Below are 24,580 nucleotides of genomic sequence, written 5' to 3' on the forward strand. Positions count from 1 at the left end.
GTAGGTAGTAGGTTTATTACCAATGACATGCATTTGTTCCCAAATCTGTTTCCTCTCTGCATGTGTGTGTGTTCCAGGTTGTCTGGCTCTGCCGAAGCTGAATCTGCAGTTCCTGACCCTCCATGACTACCTGCTGAGAAACTTCAACTTGTTCCGTCTGGAGTCCACCTACGAGATCAGACAGGATGTGGAGGACGTGGTGACTCGCATGAAACCATGGTGAGCAGAGAACGCACACACTTAATAACTGATGGTAAAATAAGGTGGCCACATTTCTGTTTCTTTCAAATGTATATTTTTGTATCACTCATATATTATAACAATTTCTATTACATTCATTCATAGTATGGTGCTGTTTAGGGGCTGACCTGTTGTCTTGTCTTCCTATAGGCAGTCAGAGTATGGTGGTGTGGTGTTTGGGGGCTGGGCCAGAATGGCTCAGACCATCACAGCCTTCTCCATTGTGGAGGTGGCCAAGCCCAACATCGGCGAGAACTGGCCTGCCCGCGTCCGAGCGGACATCACTGTCAATCTCAACGTACGAGACCACATCAAACACGAGTGGGAAGGTACTTGGCTCTCTTCTCCTATCTCTCCTTTCTCTATCCCCTGCTCTCTCGATACCAGGTATTTCCAAACTGGGGCACGCGCAATGCTGTCGCGGATACGTCAAATAAAAATGTCATTCACATTAAAACATTTTTTTCCAAATATTTCAAAAAGTCCATTTATATTTTCCAACATTTGGGTGAGGTTTTTTCTCTCGCCTGAGTAGCCTCGTTTCACTGCCAAAAATAAAATTAAACCATCTAGTGTTCAGCGAAATAACAGCACAATGTCAAAAACAGGTAGCTTAGTCAAGTAATTAACATCCAATCACATTAACTCTCTCGCGGGAATTCCACTAATGGTCCGTATGTAGCCAAACGTAGCTGCTGCTCATTCCGTTTGCTCTAAAATGTATAAATGGCTTAAAGTAAGGCCCGCGTCCATAGAGACGCATACCAGCTCAAATGGTAATACTGCTAACCAGTAAGACTAGCTGGAAACCAGTAAGACTGGCTCTTAGCGTCGGCTAATGGGGATCCTAATTAATCAAATCAAGATTCATTGTTTTACCATGAACATATCAAACCATATGACATTGCTGACTGTAGCTAGCACTAGAGGTTGTTCTGTCAAATAGGAATGTTTTGAAGGATGAAATGTATGATGTGGAAATTGTGCTGGTTAATTTGGGAATTGATTTATTTAAAATCAATCTGTAGTTTTATTAACGGTGCCTCTGCTCTCCACCCACACCTAGCAAACCTCAGCGTGCAGGAGGATGGCTCAATGTCATCTCAAAATCCCCCTCTCCTCCCCCTTGTATAATTACAACTTCATGTTTTAAAGATCAGCCGAGCGCTGACGGGGCGTTCTATCCCTCTCCTCTCTCTTTTTCACCTTTCCCAGGGCTGCGTAAGCACGACGTTTGCTTTCTGGTCACGGTGCGGCCCAACCTGCCCTACGGCACGCGGTTTGACCGCCGCCAGCCCTTTGTGGAGCAGACCGGCCTGGCTTACGTGAGGGGCTGCGAGGTGCAGGGCATGCTGGACGACAAAGGCCGTGTCATCGAGGAAGGTAGGCTGGCGCGCACGCGCACACACACAGATGTGCATACATGCACTTCCCACCGCCACAAGCACACGCATCCTGCCCATACACACTCACACATACTCATGTCACACACCCTTCGCATCATCCTCCTTCCGACCCCCTAACTTCCAGCCCATGAAGTCTAGTGGCATGGTGACACTCAACCAGAGAACTGACATGTTCACATTAACATTCCATTAACGTTAGGGCAACCCATCGCACCTGAACGCTTCTCAATGCTTTATTTATTCCATTTCATTCATGTAGAAAAGGACATGTTATACAGTGCATTGGGAAAGTATTCAGTCCACATCTTGTTACTTTACAGCCTTATTCTAAAATGGATGAAATGAATAGTTTTCCTCATCAATCTACACACAATACCCCAGAAGGATAAAGCGGAAAGTTTGTAGTTTTTTTTAGTTTGTGCAAATTTATAAAAACATACTTTGCTTGTGTAAATATTTGGTCTCTTTGCTATGAGACTTGAAATTTCCATCAATCATGCATGATGTTTCTACAACTTAATTGGAGTTAATTGGAAAGGCACACACTTGTCTATATAAGGTCCCACAGTTGTCAGGGCAAAAACCAAGCCATGAGGTCAAAGGAATTGTCCCAATCCGAGACAGGATCTGTGGAAGGGTACCAAAACAATTCTGCAGCATTGAAGGTCCCCAAGAACACAGTGGCCTCCATAATTATTTAATGGGAGAAGTTTGGAACCGCCAAGATTCTTCCTAGAGCTGGTCAAACTGAGCAATCGGGGGAGAAGGGCCTTGGACAGGGAGGTGACTAAGAACCCGATGGCAACTCTGACAGAGTTCCTCTATGGAGATGGGGGATCCTTCCAAAAGGATAACAATCTCTGCAGCGCTCCACCAATCAGGCTTTTATGGTAGAGTGGCCAGTCGGAAGCCACTCCTCAGTAAAAGAACCATGACAGCCTGCTTGGAGATTGCCAAAAGGCACCTAAAGACTCTTAGACCATGAGAAACAAGATTCTCTGATCTGATGAAACCAAGATTGAACTATTTGGCCTGAATGCCAAGCGTCACATCTGGAGGAAACCTGGTACCATCTCTACAGTGAAGCACAGTGGTGGCAGCATCATGATGTGGGGATGTTTTTCAGTGGCAGGGACTGGGAGACGAGTCAGGATCGAGGGAAAGATACACTGAGCAAAGTACCCAGATCCTTGATGAAAACCTGCTCCAGAGCGCTCTGGACCTGAGACTGGGGGCGAAGGTTCACCTTTCCTACAGGACAACCACCCTAAGCACACAGCCAAGATGCAGGACTGGCTTCGGGACAAGTCTCTGAATGTCCTTGAGTGGCCCAGCCAGAGCCTGGACTTGAACACGATCGAACATCTCTGGAGAGACCTGAAAATAGCTGTGCAGCGACTCTCCACATCCAAACCTGATGGCGCTTGAGAGGATCTGCAGAGAAGAATGGGAGAATCTCCCCAAATACAGGTGCGCCAAGCTTGTAGCATCATACCCAAGAAGATTTGAGGCTGTAATCGCTGCCAATTTTGCTTCAACAAAGTACTGAGTAAATGGTCTGAATACTTATGTAAATGTGATATTTCAGTATATATTTTTTATTTGCCAAAATGTCAATCTGTTTTTTGCTTTTTCATTATGGGGTGTTGTGTGTAGATTGAGGGGGGAGGGTCTGAATACTTTCCATCCATCCTATTGAAGCTGTGACTGGGCTGCCATGGTTTTTCTTTCCGCTAATGTTTGCCTATGAAAAGAGACATTCAGGCATACTACCCTGATCGAAGGTCAGTTTTGCATTACCCCTCCTAATGATTAAGGTTATGATTGGGGAAGTGTACGCTGATCCTAGGGCTACTACAGACAGCTTCTACCTAGAGACTTCCTCTTCCACCAGCAGCGTTCAGAGCGGGCTACTGGAGTGTATAATGTCAGGTTAACCTAAGTGTTCCTCCTTTCCCCTGTCTGAACATGTGCCCATGCACCACTACCAAAGCACTATGTACCTTCTTCACTCCTCTCCATATTCCCACTGTATTAAAAATGTAGAGAGAGGTGCTAACTGGGCTGGTGTATCTATGTAACAAGCCTAGCGCTGTTTAAACTTTCAGATGCCCATAGGGCCGAGCCAGGAACAGGCATATCACATGTATCACTGGGCTCTTTGTGAAGAGTGGTGCTATCATTTGTATTTATTTATTTATCCTCCATTTATTCAGCAACCCAATAGAGATTTAAAAGCTTTTATAGATGGGGGCTTTTTTGCCTGGTCTACATTGCTATAAGCTGTAAAAGTCAGCAAAGTTGGAAAGAGCTCAAAGATACAAACACTTAAATCTGATTTTTGGCTACTTTTCCCTACTGGCTGCCTACCTGCCTAGCTCTTCAGACACCAATCTCCAGCTGTCCTCAGCCCTTTATTCCAGTGTGTAAGTGTCCTCCTTCCAGCCACTCATTCGTCAATTGCACCACGCAACTTTTAGTAGAGGGGATTTAAAGGAAATGCATGGGACAGGGGCCACCGGCTTGAGTTTCACTACCAAGGCTCTGGACTATGGCACCACCAGTACTCCCATTTAAATGTTTGTGAAAGGTGAGACACACACACAGGCGCGTCAGTGGCTCCCTATGGGAATAAGTCTAAAGCCTCCAGCCTGTGTGTGTGTGAGAGGCATGAGAATGTAATGTGTGTCGGTGCTGAGGTGGGAGATGAGTGGCATGAGAATGTAATGTGGGGGTGGATAGTGAGGTGGGAGATTAGTGGCCTGGACTAGGATTTGAAAGCTTAGCTCTCTTGGGGACCAGGGAAGATGCCCTGGTATTCATGAAATGGTAGGCAGATGACCCCTAAAATATATTTTTGGGGGTCTGGCCAGTGTAACTAATGCTTCTCTGATTTCAAGATCTTTCATCTTTCTCTCTCATCTCTCTCGCTGTGTGTCCTTGTGTTACATAAGTGATGAACGTGGCCAGGCTCATATACCACCGCCGTACATCATTAGCCATGCATTGGCTAATAGACTATGTTTGAAAATTAATTGGGTTATCAGTAAACCTCCAAATGCAATTTTGGGGTTAGTTGAGTTGCATGCAATGATGTATATAAAAACCCTGGATTGCTGATGCTATGTATTGGCTAGTGAGCGGCTTTGAAGCCACCGATCGGCCATATTGGCACTCCCCAGAAGGAGCAGTCCTCCATAGGAATGAATGGTGTTCTACAGTATTTACATTTTAATGTTTCAAGGACAAAATGATATGTATTTAATTGTTTTTGTTGTAGTGGCGACAGTAACATTAGAATGTTACGTAAAACTGTACTTTAAGGACAATGTTTTCATGCTTTTTAAAAATGTTTAGCTCACATAATATACAGTTGGAGTCGGAAGTTTACATACACTTAGGCTGAAGTCATTTAAAAATCGTTTTTCAACCTCTCCACAAATTTCTTGTTAACAAACTATAGTTTTGGCAAGTCGGTTAGGACATCTACTTTGTGCATGACACAAGTCATTTTTCCAACAATTGTTTACAGACAGATTATTTAACTTATAATTCACTGTATCACAATTCCAGTGGGTCAGAAGTTTGCATACACTAAGTTGACTGTGCCTTTAAACAGCTTGGAAAATTCCAGAAAATGATATCATGGCTTTAGAAGCTTCTGATAGGCTAATTGACATCATTTGAGTCAATTGGAGGTGTACCTGTGGATGTATTTCAAGGTCTACCTTCAAAATCAGTACCTCTTTGCTTGACATCATGGGGAAATCAAAAGAAATCAGCAAAGACCTCAGAAAAAGGATTGTAGACCTCCACAAGTCTGGTTCATCCTTGGGAGCAATTTCCAAACGCCTGAAGGTACCAAGTTCATCTGTACAAACAATAGTACGCACGTATAAACACCATGGGACCACGTAGCCGTCATACCCCTTAGGAAGGAGACGTGTTCTGTCTCCTAGAGATTAACGTATTTTGGTGCGAAAAGTGCAAATCAATCCCAGAACAACAGCAAAGGACCTTGTGAAGATGCTGTAGGAAACAGGTACAAAAATATCTATATCCACAGTAAAACGAGTCCTATATCAACATAACCTGAAATGACTGCTCCACTGCTCCAAAAAAGCCAGACTACGGTTTGCAACTGCACATGGGGACAAAGATCATACTTTTTGGAGAAATGTCCTCTGGTTTGATTAAACAAAAATAGAACTTTGTCCATAATGACCATTGTTATGTTTGGAGGAAAAAGGGGGAGGCTTGCAAGCCAAAGAACACCATCCCAACCGTGAAGCATGGGGGTGACAGCATGTTGTGGGGGTGCTTTACTGCAGGAGGGACTGGTGCACTTCACAAAATAGATGGCATCATGAGGTAGGAAAATTATGTGGATATATTGAAGCAACATCTCAAAACATCATTCAGGAAGTTAAAAGCTTGGTCACATTTGGGTTTTCCAAATGGACATTGACCCCAAGCCTACTTCCAAAGTTGTGGTAAAACAGCTTAAGGACAACAAAGTCAAGGTATTGGAGTGGCCATCACAAAGCCCTGACCTCAATCCTATAGAAAATATGTGGGCAGAACTGAAAAAGCGTGTGCGAGCAAGGAGGCCTACAAACCTGACTCAGTTACACCAGCTCTGTCAGGAGGAATGGGCCACAATTCACCCATCTTATTTTGGGAAGCTTGTGGAAGGCTACTCAAAACATTTAACCCAAGTTAAACAATTTTAAGGCAATCCTACCAAATAGTAATTGAGTGTATGTAAACTTCTGACCCACTGGGAATGTGATGAAAGAAATCAAAGCTGAAATAAATAATTCTCTCTACTATTATTCTGACATTTTACATTCTTAAAACAAAGTGGTGATCCTAACTGACCTAAGACAGGGAATTTGTACTGGGATTACATGTCAGTAATTGTGAAAAACTGAGTTTAAATGTATATGGGTAAGGTGTATGTAAACTTCTGACTTCAACTGTATTTTAAAAGTATGCATTAGGTGTCTGTAATAGAATAAACGTGGTAAAAACACATGTTGACATTAAGACATTTCTATAGCTTCCAAAATCATTTTTTCCAACGGTGGGGAAGTGCCAAGATAGTGTGGTGGCTTCAAAACAGTACTCCCTGTCACTCTTCCTGTGTGTACAGTATATAAATCAATGGTTGCATGTCACAAGATCACATACCAGTTTCTGCCTTGCGTGCATTTTTTCTCTCAAGTGAATTAATACTAAAGAAAATCACTTTTAAATATTAAACTGTTTTACAATCCTATCATATATTTTATTTAAATATATTCTTTCTTCTACCCTATTCCTGCTGAAAATGCACAGGTAAATGTTTTACCTTTTGTGCAAATACGTATTAATTCAATCTTGACCATAATGTCCCACAATGTGTTGTCCCTATTCTATTCCCCAGGCCCTGACCCCAAGCCCAAACTGAGAGGAGACACCAGGACATTCAGAGTGTGGCTGGACCCTAACCAGTACCAGCAGGATATGACCAGCAGTATTCAGAACGCCACTGAGGACCCCTACGAGTCCTTCAACATCATCATGAGACGCAAGCCCAAAGAGAACAACTTCAAGGTGAGTAGGGGGGACTGTATTACTGCTCATTACACATGATCCAGACCACCTTTGTTATTTAAACTCCCTCAATATCCCTCCCTCCCCTCCATCCCTACTTTCCTTTTTTCATACTACCTCTCACCTTCCATCCATCCATTTATTGCTTCCTCCCTCTTTCCCTTCCCATCAACCCTCCCTTTATTGGAGCATCGCCGCCAGCCGCCGCGGCCTTGATCTCTTCTTCTCCACCCCACCCCACCACTGGGTGATCAATCACTGACTGGTGCGGCTGTGTCCTGGAGCTGGAAGCCTGAGGGTGATCCAGGATTACCTCCAGCTCAAAGCCTCTGATCCCCCCCCCCCCCCCCCCCCACTGACCCCACACAGAGGCCCTCGGGGGTGCGTGACCTTTCACTGCACGCCCCCCTCCCCCTCATCTCTCGGTGTCCATCACTGGAGGCAGTAGGATACACATTCTGTTAAAGCAGGTTGCTGCTGGCAGAGAAGGCCAAGAGAGCCAGGAGTTATGTTGGCAATTCAAATGTAGCCGTTAACTATCCTTATGTGTTGTTTTCTCCACCAGGCTGTACTGGAGACGATCAGGAACCTGATGAACACTGAGTGTGTGGTCCCAGAATGGCTCCATGACATCATCCTGGGCTACGGTGACCCAGGCTCCGCCCACTACTCCAAGATGCCCAATCAGATCTCCTCCCTGGACTTCAATGACACCTTCCTGTCGATCGACCACCTGAGGTCCTGTTTCCCTGGTTACACTGTCAAGGTCACCGAGGACAACCCTGAGCTGCAGATACCCCCTTTCAGGTTAGGGGTCAAGGGTCAGATGGAGTAGGGTTGGGGTCATGGTCTTCCTGGGGTGTTGTATTTTTCATGTGGTCCAACCTCAACATATCTTTGAACCTTCTGCTCTTTCCCCACTCTAGAATCAAGTTCCCTGTGCAGAACAAGGTAGACAAAGGCAAGAAGAGGAAGGCAGACTCTGAGGAGAAAAAGGAGGAAGAAAAAACGCTTATAGTGGAGCCTCACGTCACGCCCAACCGGGGACCCTACCCCTACAACCAGCCCAAACGGTGAGGGTCAAAGGTTAAAGTTCAGGTTCCCAGGTCAACCAAAAGAGTTCAGGAGTCCCTGCAGGGTGGGCACCGCACAAAGGTCAAGTCCTTGTCCTCTCTCTAGCCAGTCAAGTCTCATCTTGCTCCACTATGTCCACAGGGCTCCTAAATACAGCACCCACCTTTTTGTTTAGCCTATGCTCAGGGCCTGCGTGTTTCCACCCCTAATGTGCCTGCCTGCTCCAAATTTAGCTTCCCCCAAAGGCCTGACTAGTTTATGCTTGAGGACGCTTACTGAGCAAACCTTTCCCCCTAGAGCAAAAACAACCCCTGCTTTGTAAAATGCAACGTTCTAAAATGTTTATATTTCTGTCAGGGACGTTTTATACTGATTCCTATTTATTCGGGTTGGTGTGTTTTGATTTGCTATGTTAGCGTGAGTTCTGGGGATTTGCGCTGTTGGCTGTGTAGTGTTTTGGTGGTTCTGTTTGGTGAGGTAATTTCCTGACATTTTTAGCCCTGTAGCGAACTAGATCAAAACAAACTGTCAAATTCAGTTGTTGATGTCTTAATTATATCAATCTTAATCATAACTGAGCAGAAATTAATTGGCTTTTTATTTTATGAAATGATCATTCATCTGATCTGATGGTAACTTTGCTTCTTCAGTTGCACTTTGATATATTCAAATCCTGTTAGTCACAGAAGCTCCTCTGGGTCCCTTGACTGAAACGTCTTTCATGAGGCTTTCAAACACTTCATCACAGAGCTTGTTGAAAACAGCTTTCGTTTAGCTTCTCTGAACATTTTCCTTAAAACCTTCTAACCATGAGTTATAACTTTGTGTTTGAACAGAAATACCATCCAGTTTACACCAACTCAGATTGAGGCCATCCGCGCTGGGATGCAGCCTGGACTGACCATGGTAAGAACATTTTACGGACCTAAGTATACCTCTTGTCTGCTACATTTTTACACGAATACAATAAACTGACCTCATACTGTTCATAGGAATCATTGATATTACTTTTCATACTTTAATATATTTTCAAGATTAAACATCTTGTAGGAATTGACTACTCCGATCTGGCCACTTGAATAAACCAAGGCAATGGACAGACGGCATTAAAAGTTTGAGAAACAATTGAAGTCTCCCGTCCATTGGCTTGTGAGTTAAACTGCCTTTCAATCACTCATAGCCCAGGGTGTGATGTTGGCTACTTCAGCAGGCCAGCCATACCAGTGAGCTGTGATATGACAGGTGTAATATTGACCCTGTCTGCTTGAAGAGCTGAGGATTTGTGACCACTCTTCCTGATGCAGGGGGCTCCCCAGCCACTAGTAAATAAGGTGCAGATCAGTCAAATACTTCCCTGAAAGCCCATCTGCTAAATTATCTTAAATGGTGCAGATGAAGAACACACACACACACAGCCTCTCAGAAACGCACATACATACTCTACTACCCTCTCTGGTGTTTCTGGTGACGGCACACACACACACATTACCGCCTTGCTTTGATGAAGCTCATTCCTGGCCTGGTTATTGGTAGCTGGCTGAGTAAATATGGCAGTCGTAAAACAACTCTGCACAGACACACACACCTCTCACTGGCATGTCACGACAATCTTTAGCAGCCAAGACAGCCTCCCAGTCTCATGCTTCTCCTGTCATCTGTTGGATCAGTGTAGGAGCCATTTTTAACCCTGGTTTAAAGTTTTTACTTTGTTTTGGGGTGTCCAGTCTGTAAAGTGGACTGGCTTTTATGTGAGTGCCTTTAAAGGACTTACCTGAGGTAAGACGGTGGCTAAATGTTTTTATGAATATACCGTCAAGTAAACTCCATACCCAGTTGTAGCCTCGGCTTGTCTGTGAGCACCTTTCGTCCTGGGAAAGCCCTGATGAAAATGGAGTAGTTTGTTTATGATCCTTTCCACCTGGTGTCGTGGTGGTTATGTTTGAGGACGGTGATAGTTCTAGACTAGACTCAATGATCTCTAAAGCCTTAATTAGATACAAAGAAGGTCAAGGAGCCGATGGAAAGAGCTTCATGTGCTCTCTAGTTTTATTTGTGTTGTCTGTGTTTCTGTGTCTTTGCCTGTGAGTGCAGGGAGGATGACCTTGCATGCCAAGCACTTCTCACCTTAGCCCTACTCACACACACCGGTCCTGTCTGATCCACTGAGGGGGAAACTGTGTGTGTGTTCTGACAGGCACAGGGCCGCCTTGTCAGAACCACTGTGCTCTCCGATGGCAGAGGCATTTTCTGTTAGCTAACCAGCCTTCTCCTTTTTCTCCTCCGTGCACTTTCTCTCACTGCCTCACGTTCTCTCTCTATCCCTCCTCCCTCTCTCTCTTTTAGGTGGTGGGTCCTCCAGGTACAGGAAAGACCGATGTGGCCGTCCAGATCATCTCCAACCTCTACCACAACTTCCCTGAGCAGAGAACCCTCATAGTCACACACTCCAACCAGGTAGGAAACGCCTTTAAAATGACTCAATTCACATATACTGTATATACAGTGCATTTGGAAAGTATTCAGGCCCTTTGACTTTTTCCACATTGTTACGTTACAGCCTTAGTCAAAAACAATTAAAAAGTAATCACACTACCCCATAATGACAATGCGAAAACCGGTTTCTCTGGTCTGATGAAACCAAGATTGAATTATTTGGTCTGAATGCCAAGCATCACGTCTGGAGGAAACCTAGCACCATCCCTATGGTGAAGCATGGTGGTGGTAGCATCATGCTGTGGGGAGGTTTTGTCAGAGGCAGGGAATGGGAGACTTGTTAGGATCGAGGGAAAGATGAATGGAGCAAAGTACAGAAAGATCCTTGATGAACTGCTCCGGAGCACTCAGGACCTTAGAATGGGGCGAAGGTTCACCTTCCAGCAGGACAATGACTCTAAGCACACAGCCAAGACAACGCAGGAGTGATTTTGGGACAAGTCTCAATGTCCTTGAGTGACCCAGCCAGAGCCCAGACTTGAACCCAATCAAACATCTCTGGAGAGATCTGAAAATAGCTGTGCAGTGACATTCCCCATCCAACCTGACAGAGCTTGAGAGGATCTGCAAAGAAGAATGGGAGAAACTCCCCAAATACAGGTAAGCCAAGCTTGTAGCATCATACCAAAGAAGACTCAAGGCTGTAATCGCTGCCAAAGGTGCTTCAACAAAGTACGAAGTAAAGGGTCTGAATACTTATGTAAATGTGACTATTTCTGTTTTTATTTTTTATAAATGTGCTCAGATTCATAACCTGTTTTTGCTTTGTCATTATGGGATATTGTGTGTAGATTGATGTGGGGGGACAACTTAATTAATTTTGGAATAAGGCTGTAACGTAACAAATTGGAAAAAGTGAATGGGACTGAATACTTTCCGAATGCCCTGTATTCTATCATTTATAGGCATGTAGCAGAAGCTTTTATCCAAAGCAACTTATGGATAACACACAGGCCCCTATATTCATAGATATGGCCCTTATAGTCACAAGTATTGCATGTTGGAAGCTTTTTATGAAAATTGACTCTTGACTGATCATATTTTAGGAAGCAAATTTGCTGCAGGAGGAATTCACCAATCCTCTCCAAAATGGTGCCATTAATCACTGAGAAATCCCAGCCTAAAGTCACGGAGGAAAAATTAAAAAGCTCCCCTGTGCCCCAGTCTCCTCGCCTCAGTATTTAATCAAAAAGCCTTGTCCTCTTTCTGTTCACCCTGCAACACTGTAAGAGGTGTGTGTGCGCAGGCATTCACCTCTGTTCTGTGTGTGTTCCAGGCTCTGAACCAGCTGTTTGAGAAGATCATGGCTCTGGACATAGACGAGCGTCACCTCCTGCGTATGGGCCACGGAGAGGAGGCACTGGAAACCGAGAAGGACTTCAGCAGGTGAGCGAATGCCACGTGGTGTTACACACACACACACACACACACACACACACGTCTCTCCCTCCCCCTCTCACACACGCCCAACTACACACACATTCCTGGCTGGCCTCACACACAAATCTACACATGCATACATCTATCTGCACACAACCAGCTTCACACATGCAGTACACATACATACAGTGACAAGTATACCCAGTCGGTCCCACTCATAATTAGTCCAAGTCAGAAAGAGCCACTCCATACCCCCCCCCCCCCCCCCATACACTCCAGCCTGGTCATGGCTTTATCTTATTTAGGGACTGCGCTCATGCTTGCTCGCTGTCTCCCCTATTTCCACCAACCATTCCATCCTGACTAGTGCTCTCAACATTTGGGCCTTGTACAGGGTCTCACTGGCCCATTTGGGACTCATTTGGCATGAAACGTGGTGTTTTTAGAGTTTTATTTGGAGGACCGATTGGCTACCAAAACTGGTTGGGTCTTCAAGACCTTGCTAGGCTGTGGATTTGAGGCCTCGGTGGCCCCTCGTTGTTGCAGACCCCTCGGTGGCCCCTCGTTGTTGCAGACCCCTCGGTGGCCCCTCGTTGTTGCAGACCCCTCGGTGGCCCCTCGTTGTTGCAGACCCCTCGGTGGCCCCTCGTTGTTGCAGACCCCTCGGTGGCCCCTCGTTGTTGCAGACCCCTCGGTGGCCCCTCGTTGTTGCAGACCCCTCGGTGGCCCCTCGTTGTTGCAGACCCCTCGGTGGCCCCTCGTTGTTGCAGACCCCTCGGTGGCCCCTCGTTGTTGCAGACCCCTCGGTGGCCCCTCGTTGTTGCAGACCCCTCGGTGGCCCCTCGTTGTTGCAGACCCCTCGGTGGCCCCTCGTTGTTGCAGACCCCTCGGTGGCCCCTCCGTTGTTGCAGACCCCTGGTGCATGCACACAGATGCCAGGAGCAGATTGTCTCACCGGTAGGAAACACGCTAGAATTCTCAGGGCAGCCGCAGTAGTTCACCCACCCACACAATTGGGGGAAGTCTTTGTGTGGCTATGTGTCTCATTCAATGCCTTGAGGTACTGTGACTCAGAGACCTAACCACGCGGACATTGACTAGCGGGAGAGAGATGGGGAAGCCAGCAAACTGAAACCATTTACAACAGACCTGAGACTGAGTGGGGGAGGGAGGAAGAGCGGAAGGGAGAGACCCAAAACCTTCACACGAACCACCTAAAAAGTATTGTTTATTATTGTCAGTCTGCTTTAAAGACCAAAATAGAGATGTCGGTCTAAAATAGTTCCAACCTAATTTAATATTCAGTGCTCGTGCCGGCGGCCATTTTGACTAGCTTTGATCTCGCTGTCAGGCGGACTAACTAGTTCATTGAGACCAAGTCTAAACCTCTGAGGATGAATAGCCTCAGGCCTTGTATCAGAGCAGGAGCCTTATGGAGTCTGCCGGTTAGGCTACTACATCTTTAGCCAATGGAAACGATGTGTGCTCAAAGAATGTCCGTGGAAACCACAACATAGGTCTAGTGATACAAAATATACACGGATAGGGTCAGTTGTGTTGATTAAATTGGCAGACATTGCTCTAAACCTATAGATTCTGGCCTTACCTAGCCTTGGCTCACTAAAGTCTTAGTCCGGGATTCAATCCGATCGTGGGTTAAAGGCATTGCAGCTTTTAAAGGCATTGCAGCTTTTAAAGGCAATGATTCTGCATTTTTCAAAGATCCCATTTCCAGTAAACACTGTATTTCGGCTCAATCGGAAAATCCGCAATGCCTATAACCCGAGATCATATTGAATTGCGACCTTAGTTTTAGGAGTTCATGCACGGTCCTCTTCTGTTTTAAAACTGAATGGTTTCCTCATGTTTCTTGCCAACTGAACACAGCTCCTTGTTGCATAAAGCAGAGGTGACGAGTAGATGTGACGGCCCTCTCTGTGGAGGAGCACCATTGCGTTATGCAGATCAGCTAAAGCTAGCTACAGCACCAGGACGAGAGGCAGATTAAGCTGCTGCTAAGAACATGCACACTGACTCCACATTCACTCCTTCCTTCCGGTCCAATGACGAGGAAGGAGTAAGCTGGGGAAACTAATTAACACTACTGTATGGGATGAACAATGAACAGGCATAGAGGCCTTCTCTGTTCTCACTGCTCAACCAATGGTAGTGTACAGTGACATTAATATACAATACTTTGCCTTTTAATCAAAAATGTCAAATGCTGTAAATACAGTTTCCCTTCTCTCTGTTAAGTGTTAATAAGATATTGAAATACTGGTTGGTCAGAGAACACGGGTGTAAGTTGAAATCTCTTCGTGACTAAATGGGTCAGTTTGCGTTTTCTCTCTTTCTCGCTCTCTCCTGGGATGGTAGCGCAGAAGGCTGCTTTTGTGAGGAGGGAAACAAGGTCGCCACTTTGTTTTTATATTTAATTTTCTCATCAGCCGGTGTAATTCTGTTTGTATCCTCTGCTGTGAATCTTAGTGGGATATCTATTTATAGGTCCCTACCTCCACTATCTCACACACAGCACTGTGTCTGGGTGACCTCTGACATGGCATGTCCCCGTGCCACGTACTAATACTAATTGGCCTTCTGGTTTGTTGTGGCGGGACACCTGACTAGACGACAAGTTTTTACTGTCATTTAGTCTTTTCAGTTTGTTCAAAATAACTTTTTTCTTTATTTATTCAATAGTAGTCAATTGTGGTAAATAATATATTTGATCAGTGGTACACATTATTAGTGACAAAGGAAATTTGGTCCATCTAGCTATTAGTTTTGTGCAATTATTATTATTACCTGTACTTTACTATTTATATTTTTGACAAATTTTACTTCACTACATTCCTAAAGAAATATGGTACTTTTTACTCCATTTTCCCTGACAATCAAAAAGTACTTGTTACATTTGAATGCTTGCAGGACAGGAACATTTGTCAAATTCATACACTTGTCAAGAGAACACGTGGTCATCTCTACGGCCTCTGGCGGACTCAATAAACACAAATTCACCTTTTGTAAATAATGTCTAAGTGTTGGAGTGCGCCCCTGGCTATCCATACATTTTAAAAACAAGAAAATGATGCCGTCTGCTTTGCCCCTTTACCCCTACCTACATGTACATATTACCTCAATTACCTAGACTAACCTGTTCCCCAGCACATTGACTCAGTATCTGTATATACTGTAGCCTCGTTGTTATTTTATTGTGGTACTTTAGTTTATCTAGTAAATATTTTCTTAACTGTGTTTTTCTTAACCACGTTGGTTAAGGGTTTGAAAGTAAGCAGTTCACGGTAAGGTCTGCGCCTGTTTCAGTCGGTGCATGTGACAAATACATTTTGATTTGATTACATTTATATAAGGATTTTTAAAGCATTTATACATTTACTTTTGAGACGTAAGTATATTTGAGCAATTACATTTACTTTTTATACTTAAGTATCTTTAAAACCAAATACTTTTACTGAAGTATTTTACTGGCTGACTTTTCACTTTTACTTAAGTAACCTTCTATTAAGGTATTTATACATTTACTGAAGTATGACAATTGGGTACTTTTTCCACCACTGCCATTGAGTTAGTTTTCGTATACTTTTGCTTATCCATTTGAAGCCTGCTGCCTTGTTGCTTGCAGCTGATTCTCACGTGTAGGATGAACATTTTAGCGGTTTAAAACGCTAGGCTGTGGTGTCACAGGTTTAGGCTTCAGATCTCCTCTCAACATGAACATTTCCCCTCAGAATGGCGTGATATGACCCTCGGCTCTGGAAGGGCCGGCAATGTGTAGGGGAGGTCGGTACTGTTATCAGCAATATGAGAATAGGGTGTTCTGATTGTATAGGGTTGTTCATGTTACTAGGTGTAATCAACGTCACAAAAAACAGGATTTTCCGTCTCTAGGTAAAAATAAAATTTAAAAAAATAGACGCTAATAAGTCCCAATAACGTAAGGGTTGAGGGTTTCATAGAATGAAAAGACTGATGTAATGTGGAATGTTGTTCAGGTATGGGCGTGTGAACTACGTGCTGGCCAGGAGGCTGGAACTGCTCAGAGAGGTGGGTCGTCTGCAGGAGAGTCTGGATGTCCCTGGAGACGTGTCCTACACCTGTGAGACCGCCGGACACTTCTACCTCTACCAGGTCAGTACAGGAGGGATGTGTGGGTTCTGTGTGTGTGTGTGTGTCACTTTCCAGTACAGGGAGGACATACATTTCCTGATGAATCTTTAATTCCTGATATCCTCACCTGCAAAAATGGAGAATAAAATGCATCTCTAAAATCAAAATTCAAGGGGATAAAGTCTGCTTATCCATGTTACGCTTGAAACATCCCAGTTCAATAAGTGTCAGTATCTATTTTCCTTTCACTTCATATCTGGCTTCGACAGCGAATACCAACATATTATACCAACCCCTCAGTTATTATAGTCAATCCTCAGTTTATTTTTGTCACCTAAATACTGCATACTGGCTCCAGGATGCATCAGCAGAACAGCCCAGAATAGACAACAGAGCCTTTTTAAACAGAGACGACAACCCAAGGCAACTGTCAACTTAAGAAGACCTGAGAGCTCATCCAATAGCCCAAATCAAGAAGAGTTCTCACTGAGGAGGCATGCTGTCAGTCAGACGAAACTGTGAGCACGGGAGGCAGAGGAGTGAGGGAGACGCTGGTTTAATAGCAGATTCCACAGTCGTTGTGTCAGGCTCAGTATTGTAGTGGGGTTTATGGAACCTATTGTGTATGCCAGACCCCTCGCTCAACACATTGAAATCCTCCATGCCAGTCAGGGGGCTCCCCTCTTCTCTGATTCCTATAGTCATCAAGCTTTTTATTGTCTTTGGACAGAGGCGAGCAGAACAGACACCAGCTATCTACACGACTTCATGGACAACTCATCAAAAATATCTCCCCTAACATTGTCATAAAGGTTTCTAAATGGTTACCCGTCTCTGTGTATAGGCCTGGGCTGTAAGTTGAAGGGTGTTCTCTGTTCCTCCTCATCTGCCCTGTCACCTTACCGCTCAGAGACCCTGTAAGGGATTGGACATCAGGAAGTAATGAGCTTGAGATGGTTCTGATGGAGAATATCAGGGGTGGATAATGGTCTCTGTTAATCGTTATGGTCTATTAAAGCAGATGGCCAAGCTACAGCCCCATTTGTAATACTGATTCAATTGCAAGTTGTTCCACAGTTCCCTAAGGCTGTGTTTGTCACGGTTCCACACGTTCCTGTGACACTCAAGGGAAAAATATAATTTATATTTTATTCTGTTCTTTTCCCATTATATTCTCACATTAAAATGTGTGTTGACTGTGTTTGCGTCCATGTCTATGACTGTGCGTGCCTTTTTGTATGTGATGCAACGAGTGTGTTTGTGTGAAGAAGCGTGCGTGCTCTGTGAATGGAACTCGACTGTGTATCTGTATGAGTGAGAATGCGTGTGTGCGGCATACCAAAAAGAGCAAGACCTGTAACATCCAGGAGGGGGTGTCTGTCTGGTGTCCTCCCTCTCCCCGCTGTAGGTGATGTCTCGCTGGGAGGAGTACATGAGCAAGGTCCGGTCTAAGCAGGGCTGTCCGGTGGAGGCCGAGGCCGTGGCAGCACACTTCCCCTTCCATAAGTACTTCTCCAACGCCCCCCAGCCTGTGTTCTACGGTCGCTCCTACGAAGAAGACATGGACATCGCAGAGGGCTGCTACCGACACATCAAGAAGATCTTTACCCAGCTGGAGGTAGGGCAGGCCACACACACACACACGTCACATGTTTATCTAGATGAAGGCACATGCTCAACACGCCAAGAAGCTCCTCACTCTGTCAGAGGTCAACATGTCACACACACAAGCTCTTGAACACACACATCTTCACCCCAGTCAGTGGTAGGTGTGTCTCACACACACACCATGTCAGCAGATTGGCTGTTCCTCATGGGTCATTAGCCAGCTGTGTGGGCAAGTGGGAGCTGGAACACATTCACTGAACACATGATTGTGTTTACCCCACTGGCTCCATAACAGGTCTGCCTGGGCTCACTGGTGATTGGACATCCTACTCTTTAAGGAAGTAGCATTGCAGCGACCGTTACATTGCATCGAATCAGATTTCAACAGCTGTTTCTGTTGTGATATTAGGAGTTTGTAATATGATGCAGTTGGATAGATGGCGCAATTATTTTATTTTCCATATTCACCACCATCTTTATCTCCATGCATCTCTCTCTCTCCCTCCTATCCCTTTCCTCTCCCTCTCCTCACTCTCTGTTTGAGTGTGTTCTGTGAGACATGGGTTGGCATTACATGATGATATCTCACCCTGCTACACCTCCTCCCCCATTAGCAGTGACACAGGACCCACTGCATGTCTCCCCAGATGCAGCTGGACGATTACAGACCCCTGCATTCACTCTGCCTTCCCTACACACACACACACACACACACACACTCTGAAATCGGACTTCTGTGTACACATACAAACATGCACACCGCTTTGCCATGCACCTCAGCTCAGATACAGCCCCTCCTGGTTGCGCCCAGTCTTTTATATAGAGAGAACAATAACATTAGAGATTTATGGGAGTGACGGCCTTGCAGAAGCAATAAAGAAGTTATTCACTGGAGGTAATATCCCAACATGTATGTGTGGCCTTGATTTTTATATGGCTTCCCTCGTATCACTGGCCCCATCACATCAGACGGGAGAACCTCACCGTGTTCACTCACCCCGGCCTCGGCCTCACCCATGATGCTGCTGCTGCTGCAGAGATATCGGTCTGTCTCCCTACTCAGACGTTAGAATCTCCCTCTAGAATCACAGGAGAATGAAAATGCTCTGTTGCCTGGCTGCCTACCAGGAGTGTCTTAAAGATGTTTGTGTGTTATGAGGTGCCATCCCAGCAGACGATGCCAACACACACACACACAACCGGAACACAGTGTACAGCCAGCCGTCTACCGCTTGGGTTTCTCTACATCCAGCCTCATGCTGTTTATCCTCTTTTTCTTCCTCTCTCCTTTCAGTCCGGAGGAAGAAAGACGGCTTAATTTCACCCTTCAACCGCTGAGGAACCACGGGGGGGTTAAAAATAGCCCTCATTAATATGACATGTTTTGGTCGCGTTTTAATATTATTGTAAAAATAGTAACTAATCAAATATTTATCTCTCCCAGTTCCCTCTGAGGCTCCACCTCAGCCCTCCTCACCCCCCTAGCCCATTGACCGCAAATGTGGCCGTCTCAAAATAACCCCACTAGCCCACTCTCATCCTCAGCAGTAGAGATATGATATCTCTGCCTGGTCTCTCTCAATTTAAGCCACTCCCTTTCGGTCTCTTTTAGGAAAACACCCCCAATCTCGCTTTTCCCAATCAGAAGAGCCCTGTAATGGAATCTGTTCTGAAGTGCTCGGCTGCTCACTTAGCTTCTATTGAACAGTAACCCATGTCCTTTAAATGCTCTCCCTGCCTGCTCCTGAGGATAGAAAGGACTGACAAAGAGATTGCTGAAAACGAGGATATCCGGTCTTGAGATCTCAAGGATTTCCTAAAATCATAGCAAGGTCACGTGCAATTACTGTCTTACATTTCATTCCTTGTTTTGGTATTTTTTCAATGGAATCTCTTCAGAATCCTATTTTTAGGTGATGGAATGTGACTTTTTTTGTTTTCATATTTAATAAAATATATATTTAAAAAATGTATGGCCTTGCATGACCTCCCTGTTGTAGATGACAGCATTTGACATATATCTGGACACACAATTGATTATGGTCCTCTATTTTGGCACAAAAGCATTTTTTCCGACATAGATGTTTTGTGTTTAATGAGAGCATTGAGTTAAACCTCCATCCACGGGGATGTGATCTAAGTGTTATATTACCCTTCATTATTTATTTATTTTTACATCCAAAGACAATTGTATTCCATTGTGTCATCTTATGATAAACATCTGCTCACTGTGATGCAGCCCTTTGAACCAGACATCACTACCTGGCAATGCTGATGATTTAACCTTTAACCCTATCCCCAGCCCTCTGAACCACCTTCTTACTAGTGTGTGTGTGTGTGTGTGTGTCCGTGTCCATCAGGAGTTCCGGGCCTTTGAGCTGCTGAGGAGTGGACTGGACCGTTCCAAGTACCTGCTGGTGAAGGAGGCTAAGATCATCGCTATGACCTGCACCCACGCTGCCCTCAAACGCCATGACCTGGTAGAGCTGGGCTTCAAGGTCAGACAAACACACAAATACTACACACGATCACGACACTACGATCACACACACAACTCGGGACAGAGGCAACTCGTCACCTACACACATGTTCTTGTGTTTTCAGTATGACAACATCCTGATGGAGGAAGCAGCTCAGATCCTGGAGATCGAGACCTTCATCCCTCTCCTGCTGCAGGTAAATTACTACAGCCAGACCCCAAAATCCCACCGGTGCTAAACCCCCAATGTTCAGCTCTAAAGCCCTTTTTTTAGGTCTATACTTCCCCTAAGAAGAGAACTCCTTGTCACTCAGGATGAATGGGTCCATCCACTGTTAATGTGGTCATCATGCTGGGACCTAATAGCCTCAGGTAGCAGATGGCACTAGGGTCTGTTTACAGAGGAGACCATTAAGTCATATCAACCTGGCCAACAACCTCTTAGTCTCTCGCTCCAACCAACGCAAACATCCAAACCCATCATGCCTGCTGTCGTAGCATCGCAGGCGGTAACGAGAATCCACATCCCCCACCTTTCATTTTCCTTCCATTGGGTCCCTATCGGGGATTGAATCTGGCTCGACTTATGAGCCTTGGTAATATCAGGTTTGTCTGGGGTCAAGCCCTCATTACTCTCCCTCCTAATCAGCAGAAGCATAGTAAACGCATCAGTGAGGCTCCGCTCTGTCTCTATCCTACCTCTCCTCTCCTGCATTCCCAGTATTCTATGCCAGCCAGATAGTTGGCGCACAAAGTTCACCACTCAGTTAACAGGCAGAGGGAGGAAGGAGAATGGAGAGAAGGAAAGGTGAAGAACAGATGTGTGAAGAGGTGCAGGGCTGGTGATGGGCGCTTTTGAAATGCAAGGCTTTTTCCCTCAGAACACTTTGTGGAGAAGAACTGACCTTGTCTTTCCTCTCTCGCTCCAGAACCCAGAGGACGGTTACAGCAGGCTGAAGCGTTGGATCATGATAGGAGACCACCACCAGCTGCCCCCTGTCATTAAGAACATGGCCTTCCAGAAGTACTCCAACATGGAGCAGTCCCTGTTCACCCGCTTCGTACGCCTAGGGGTGCCCACCGTCGACCTGGACGCTCAGGGACGTGCCCGCGCCAGGTGGGTAAGGCACACTGAGTACAGGGTTCAGACAGAAATGCTGAATACGTCACATATTATTCTCATCTAATCAAACATCAACAAGTCTGAACGTGCAGAAAGTAATTTGACGTTTTCATCATCAAACATTTGTGCAAAAAAATCTACAGAATATTTGGTTTAGTGTGTGTGTGTGTGTGACATCTCTTAATCCTCTTAAACGTAAGACGAGACAAAAATAACTAGTCTGTTAGCCAGGAGGGTTTAATTGGTTAGAACCTATTGGATCACGGACATAAGTAGCCGCTGATACACGTGAATGGCTCCCTGGCTAATTGGCTTGGCTAATCAGTAGTAGTGCCCTCAGTATGTACTGTATACTAACGTGGACGCTAAGCTAGAGTGGTGAATAGTGAATCTCTCTTTAAAGGTGCTACACACAGGGTTTGTTTGACACTTTTGCGTTATAATTTCAGAAAATGTTGATCATATATCTGGCGCTAAAAGGGGAATGATAGTGTTTCACATTATTACTTACCTGCCAGTATTGTGGTTGGCTGTGATATCTGCTGGGAAAACTGTTTTGACTTTGTGGCTGGGTTATCTAATGGACATCGCTAATTTCCTGGTTGCGAAAATTCTACACTGTTCACTCAATTTCAGTTTGTGAGAAAACAAGCACTGAATAGTGTTCCATCACTGTACCATCTAAATCACAAACAAATATATTATCAACTACAAACAATGTAGGCTTTACTGTAAAACAATATTTTTGTTCAAAATATTTGTTAGTGATTTAGATGGTACAGTGATTCCGTACACTATTCAGTGCTTGTTTTCTCACAAACTGAAATAGAGCGAACATTGCATTTTTGCAGCTAGGAAATGACAGAGTGGTTTCCACTAGGTAACCCAGCCACAAAGTCAGAACAGCTTTCCCAGTTTGACAACAGATTCTGCTCTGGCAGGAGAAATCCAACGGCCAGTATCACAGCCAGTATCACGGCCAGTATCACGGCCAGTCACAACACTGGCGGGTAAGTAATACTGTGAAACACTCATTCCTCTGTTAGTGGCAGATAAATGATGGCCGCTTTCTGAAATTACAATGCAAACATTCTACAAAATCCTATGTGTAGCAGCTTTTAAATAGTAAGGTGTCTTTCTCTAACCATATGAATCAATGCTAACATGGTTCTCCACCTCTCCTCCAGTCTGTGTAACCTGTATAACTGGCGCTATAAGCAGCTGGGGAACCTGCCCCACGTACAGCTCTTGCCCCAGTTCCAGGCCCCCAACCCCGGCCTGACCTTCGACTTCCAGCTAATCAACGTGGAGGACTTCAACGGAGTGGGAGAGTCCGAGCCCAACCCTTACTTCTACCAGGTTAATAATGCACATTTATACAGGAACAAGCACTTTGCGTACGCCCACACACTCACCACAGTAGCATAGTAGTGTTTATTGTTCAAGGATTCATTCATTTTAAACCTTAATGGATTCAGAACAAGTCCAGATGATATGTTCATTACCTGGGCTAGCTCACCGTTAACACTGGAGCCACTCAGGACATGCTGATGACTGTCCTCCAGACTAGCAGTTAGATTGTCTTTCCTTAGGAAGTGGCTTAGGCTGTTGTCTGGCTCTGTGTCTCTGTCTGTCTGTGTGTCTGGCTCTGTGTCGGTGTGTCTATCTGGCTCTGTGTCGGTGTGTCTGTCTGGCTCTGTCGGTGTGTCTGTCTGGCTCTGTGTCGGTGTGTCTGTCTGGCTCTGTGTCGGTGTGTCTGTCTGGCTCTGTGTCGGTGGGTCTCTGGCTCTGTGTCGGTGGGTCTCTGGCTCTGTGTCGGTGGGTCTCTGGCTCTGTGTCGGTGGGTCTCTGGCTCTGTGTCGGTGGGTCTCTGGCTCTGTGTCGGTGGGTCTCTGGCTCTGTGTCGGTGGGTCTCTGGCTCTGTGTCTGTGTCTCTTGCTCTGTGTCGGTGTGTCTGGCTCTGTGTCGGTGTGTCTGGCTCTGTGTCAGTGTCTCTGGCTCTGTGTCGGTGTCTCTGGCTCTGTGTCGGTGTCTCTGGCTCTGTGTCGGTGTCTCTGGCTCTGTGTCGGTGTCTCTGGCTCTGTGTCGGTGTCTCTGGCTCTGTGTCGGTGTCTCTGGCTCTGTGTCGGTGTCTCTGGCTCTGTGTCGGTGTCTCTGGCTCTGTGTCTCTGGCTCTGTGTCGGTGTCTCTGGCTCTGTGTCGGTGGCTCTGTGTCGGTGTCTCTGGCTCTGTGTCGGTGTGTCTGGCTCTGTGTCGGTGTGTCTGGCTCTGTGTCGGTGTGTCTGGCTCTGTGTCGGTGTCGGTGTCTCTGTGTCGGTGTCGGTGTCTCTGGCTCTGTGTCGGTGTCAGTGGCTCTGTGTCGGTGGCTCTGTGTCGGTGTCTCTGGCTCGGTGTCTCTGGCTCTGTGTCGGTGTCGGTGTCTCTGGCTCTGTGTCGGTGTCTCTGGCTCTGTGTCGGTGTCTCTGGCTCTGTGTCGGTGGCTCTGTGTCGGTGTCTCTGTGTCGGTGTCTCTGGGTCGGTGTCGGTGTCTCTGGCTCTGTGTCGGTGTCTCTGGCTCTGTGGCGGTGTCTCTGGCTCTGTGGCGGTGTCTCTGGCTCTGTGTCTCTGGCTCTGTGTCGGTGTCTCTGGCTCTGGCTCTGTGTCGGTGTCTCTGGCTCTGTGTCGGTGTCTCTGGCTCTGTGTCGGTGTCTCTGGCTCTGTCGGTGGCTCTGTGTCGGTGTCGGTGGCTCTGTGTCGGTGTCGGTGGCTCTGTGTCGGTGTCGGTGGCTCTGTGTCGGTGTCGGTGGCTCTGTGTCGGTGTCTCTGGCTCTGTGTCGGTGTCTCTGGCTCTGTGTCGGTGTCTCTGGCTCTGTGTCGGTGTCTCTGGCTCTGTGTCGGTGTCTCTGGCTCTGTGTCGGTGGCTCTGGCTCTGTGTCGGTGGCTCTGGCTCTGTGTCGGTGGCTCTGGCTCTGTGTCGGTGGCTCTGTGTCGGTGGCTCTGTGTCGGTGGCTCTGTGTCGGTGGCTCTGTGTCGGTGGCTCTGTGTCGGTGGCTCTGTGTCGGTGGCTCTGTG

The 24,580-nt window shown here is 45.9% G+C and overlaps 1 protein-coding gene across 1 annotated transcript in view; it reads left to right on the forward strand.

The window, feature by feature from the left end:
• The window catches only part of LOC139375102 (aquarius intron-binding spliceosomal factor), a 57,582-nt gene that overhangs the window by 11,734 nt on the left and 21,268 nt on the right, over positions 1-24,580 (forward strand). The window contains exons 16-30 of the mRNA XM_071116561.1: positions 78-219; positions 391-569; positions 1,456-1,623; positions 7,075-7,244; positions 7,810-8,051; positions 8,171-8,317; positions 9,155-9,224; positions 10,662-10,772; positions 12,088-12,197; positions 16,205-16,340; positions 17,728-17,937; positions 20,288-20,425; positions 20,532-20,603; positions 21,336-21,523; positions 22,717-22,888. Of these exons, the coding sequence (XP_070972662.1) occupies positions 78-219; positions 391-569; positions 1,456-1,623; positions 7,075-7,244; positions 7,810-8,051; positions 8,171-8,317; positions 9,155-9,224; positions 10,662-10,772; positions 12,088-12,197; positions 16,205-16,340; positions 17,728-17,937; positions 20,288-20,425; positions 20,532-20,603; positions 21,336-21,523; positions 22,717-22,888 (2,255 nt within the window). The remainder of the gene's footprint in view (positions 1-77; positions 220-390; positions 570-1,455; positions 1,624-7,074; positions 7,245-7,809; positions 8,052-8,170; positions 8,318-9,154; positions 9,225-10,661; positions 10,773-12,087; positions 12,198-16,204; positions 16,341-17,727; positions 17,938-20,287; positions 20,426-20,531; positions 20,604-21,335; positions 21,524-22,716; positions 22,889-24,580) is intronic.

Source organism: Oncorhynchus clarkii, chromosome 19 (assembly GCF_045791955.1).
Source record: "Oncorhynchus clarkii lewisi isolate Uvic-CL-2024 chromosome 19, UVic_Ocla_1.0, whole genome shotgun sequence".
Classification (NCBI taxonomy): Eukaryota; Metazoa; Chordata; class Actinopteri; order Salmoniformes; family Salmonidae; genus Oncorhynchus; species Oncorhynchus clarkii.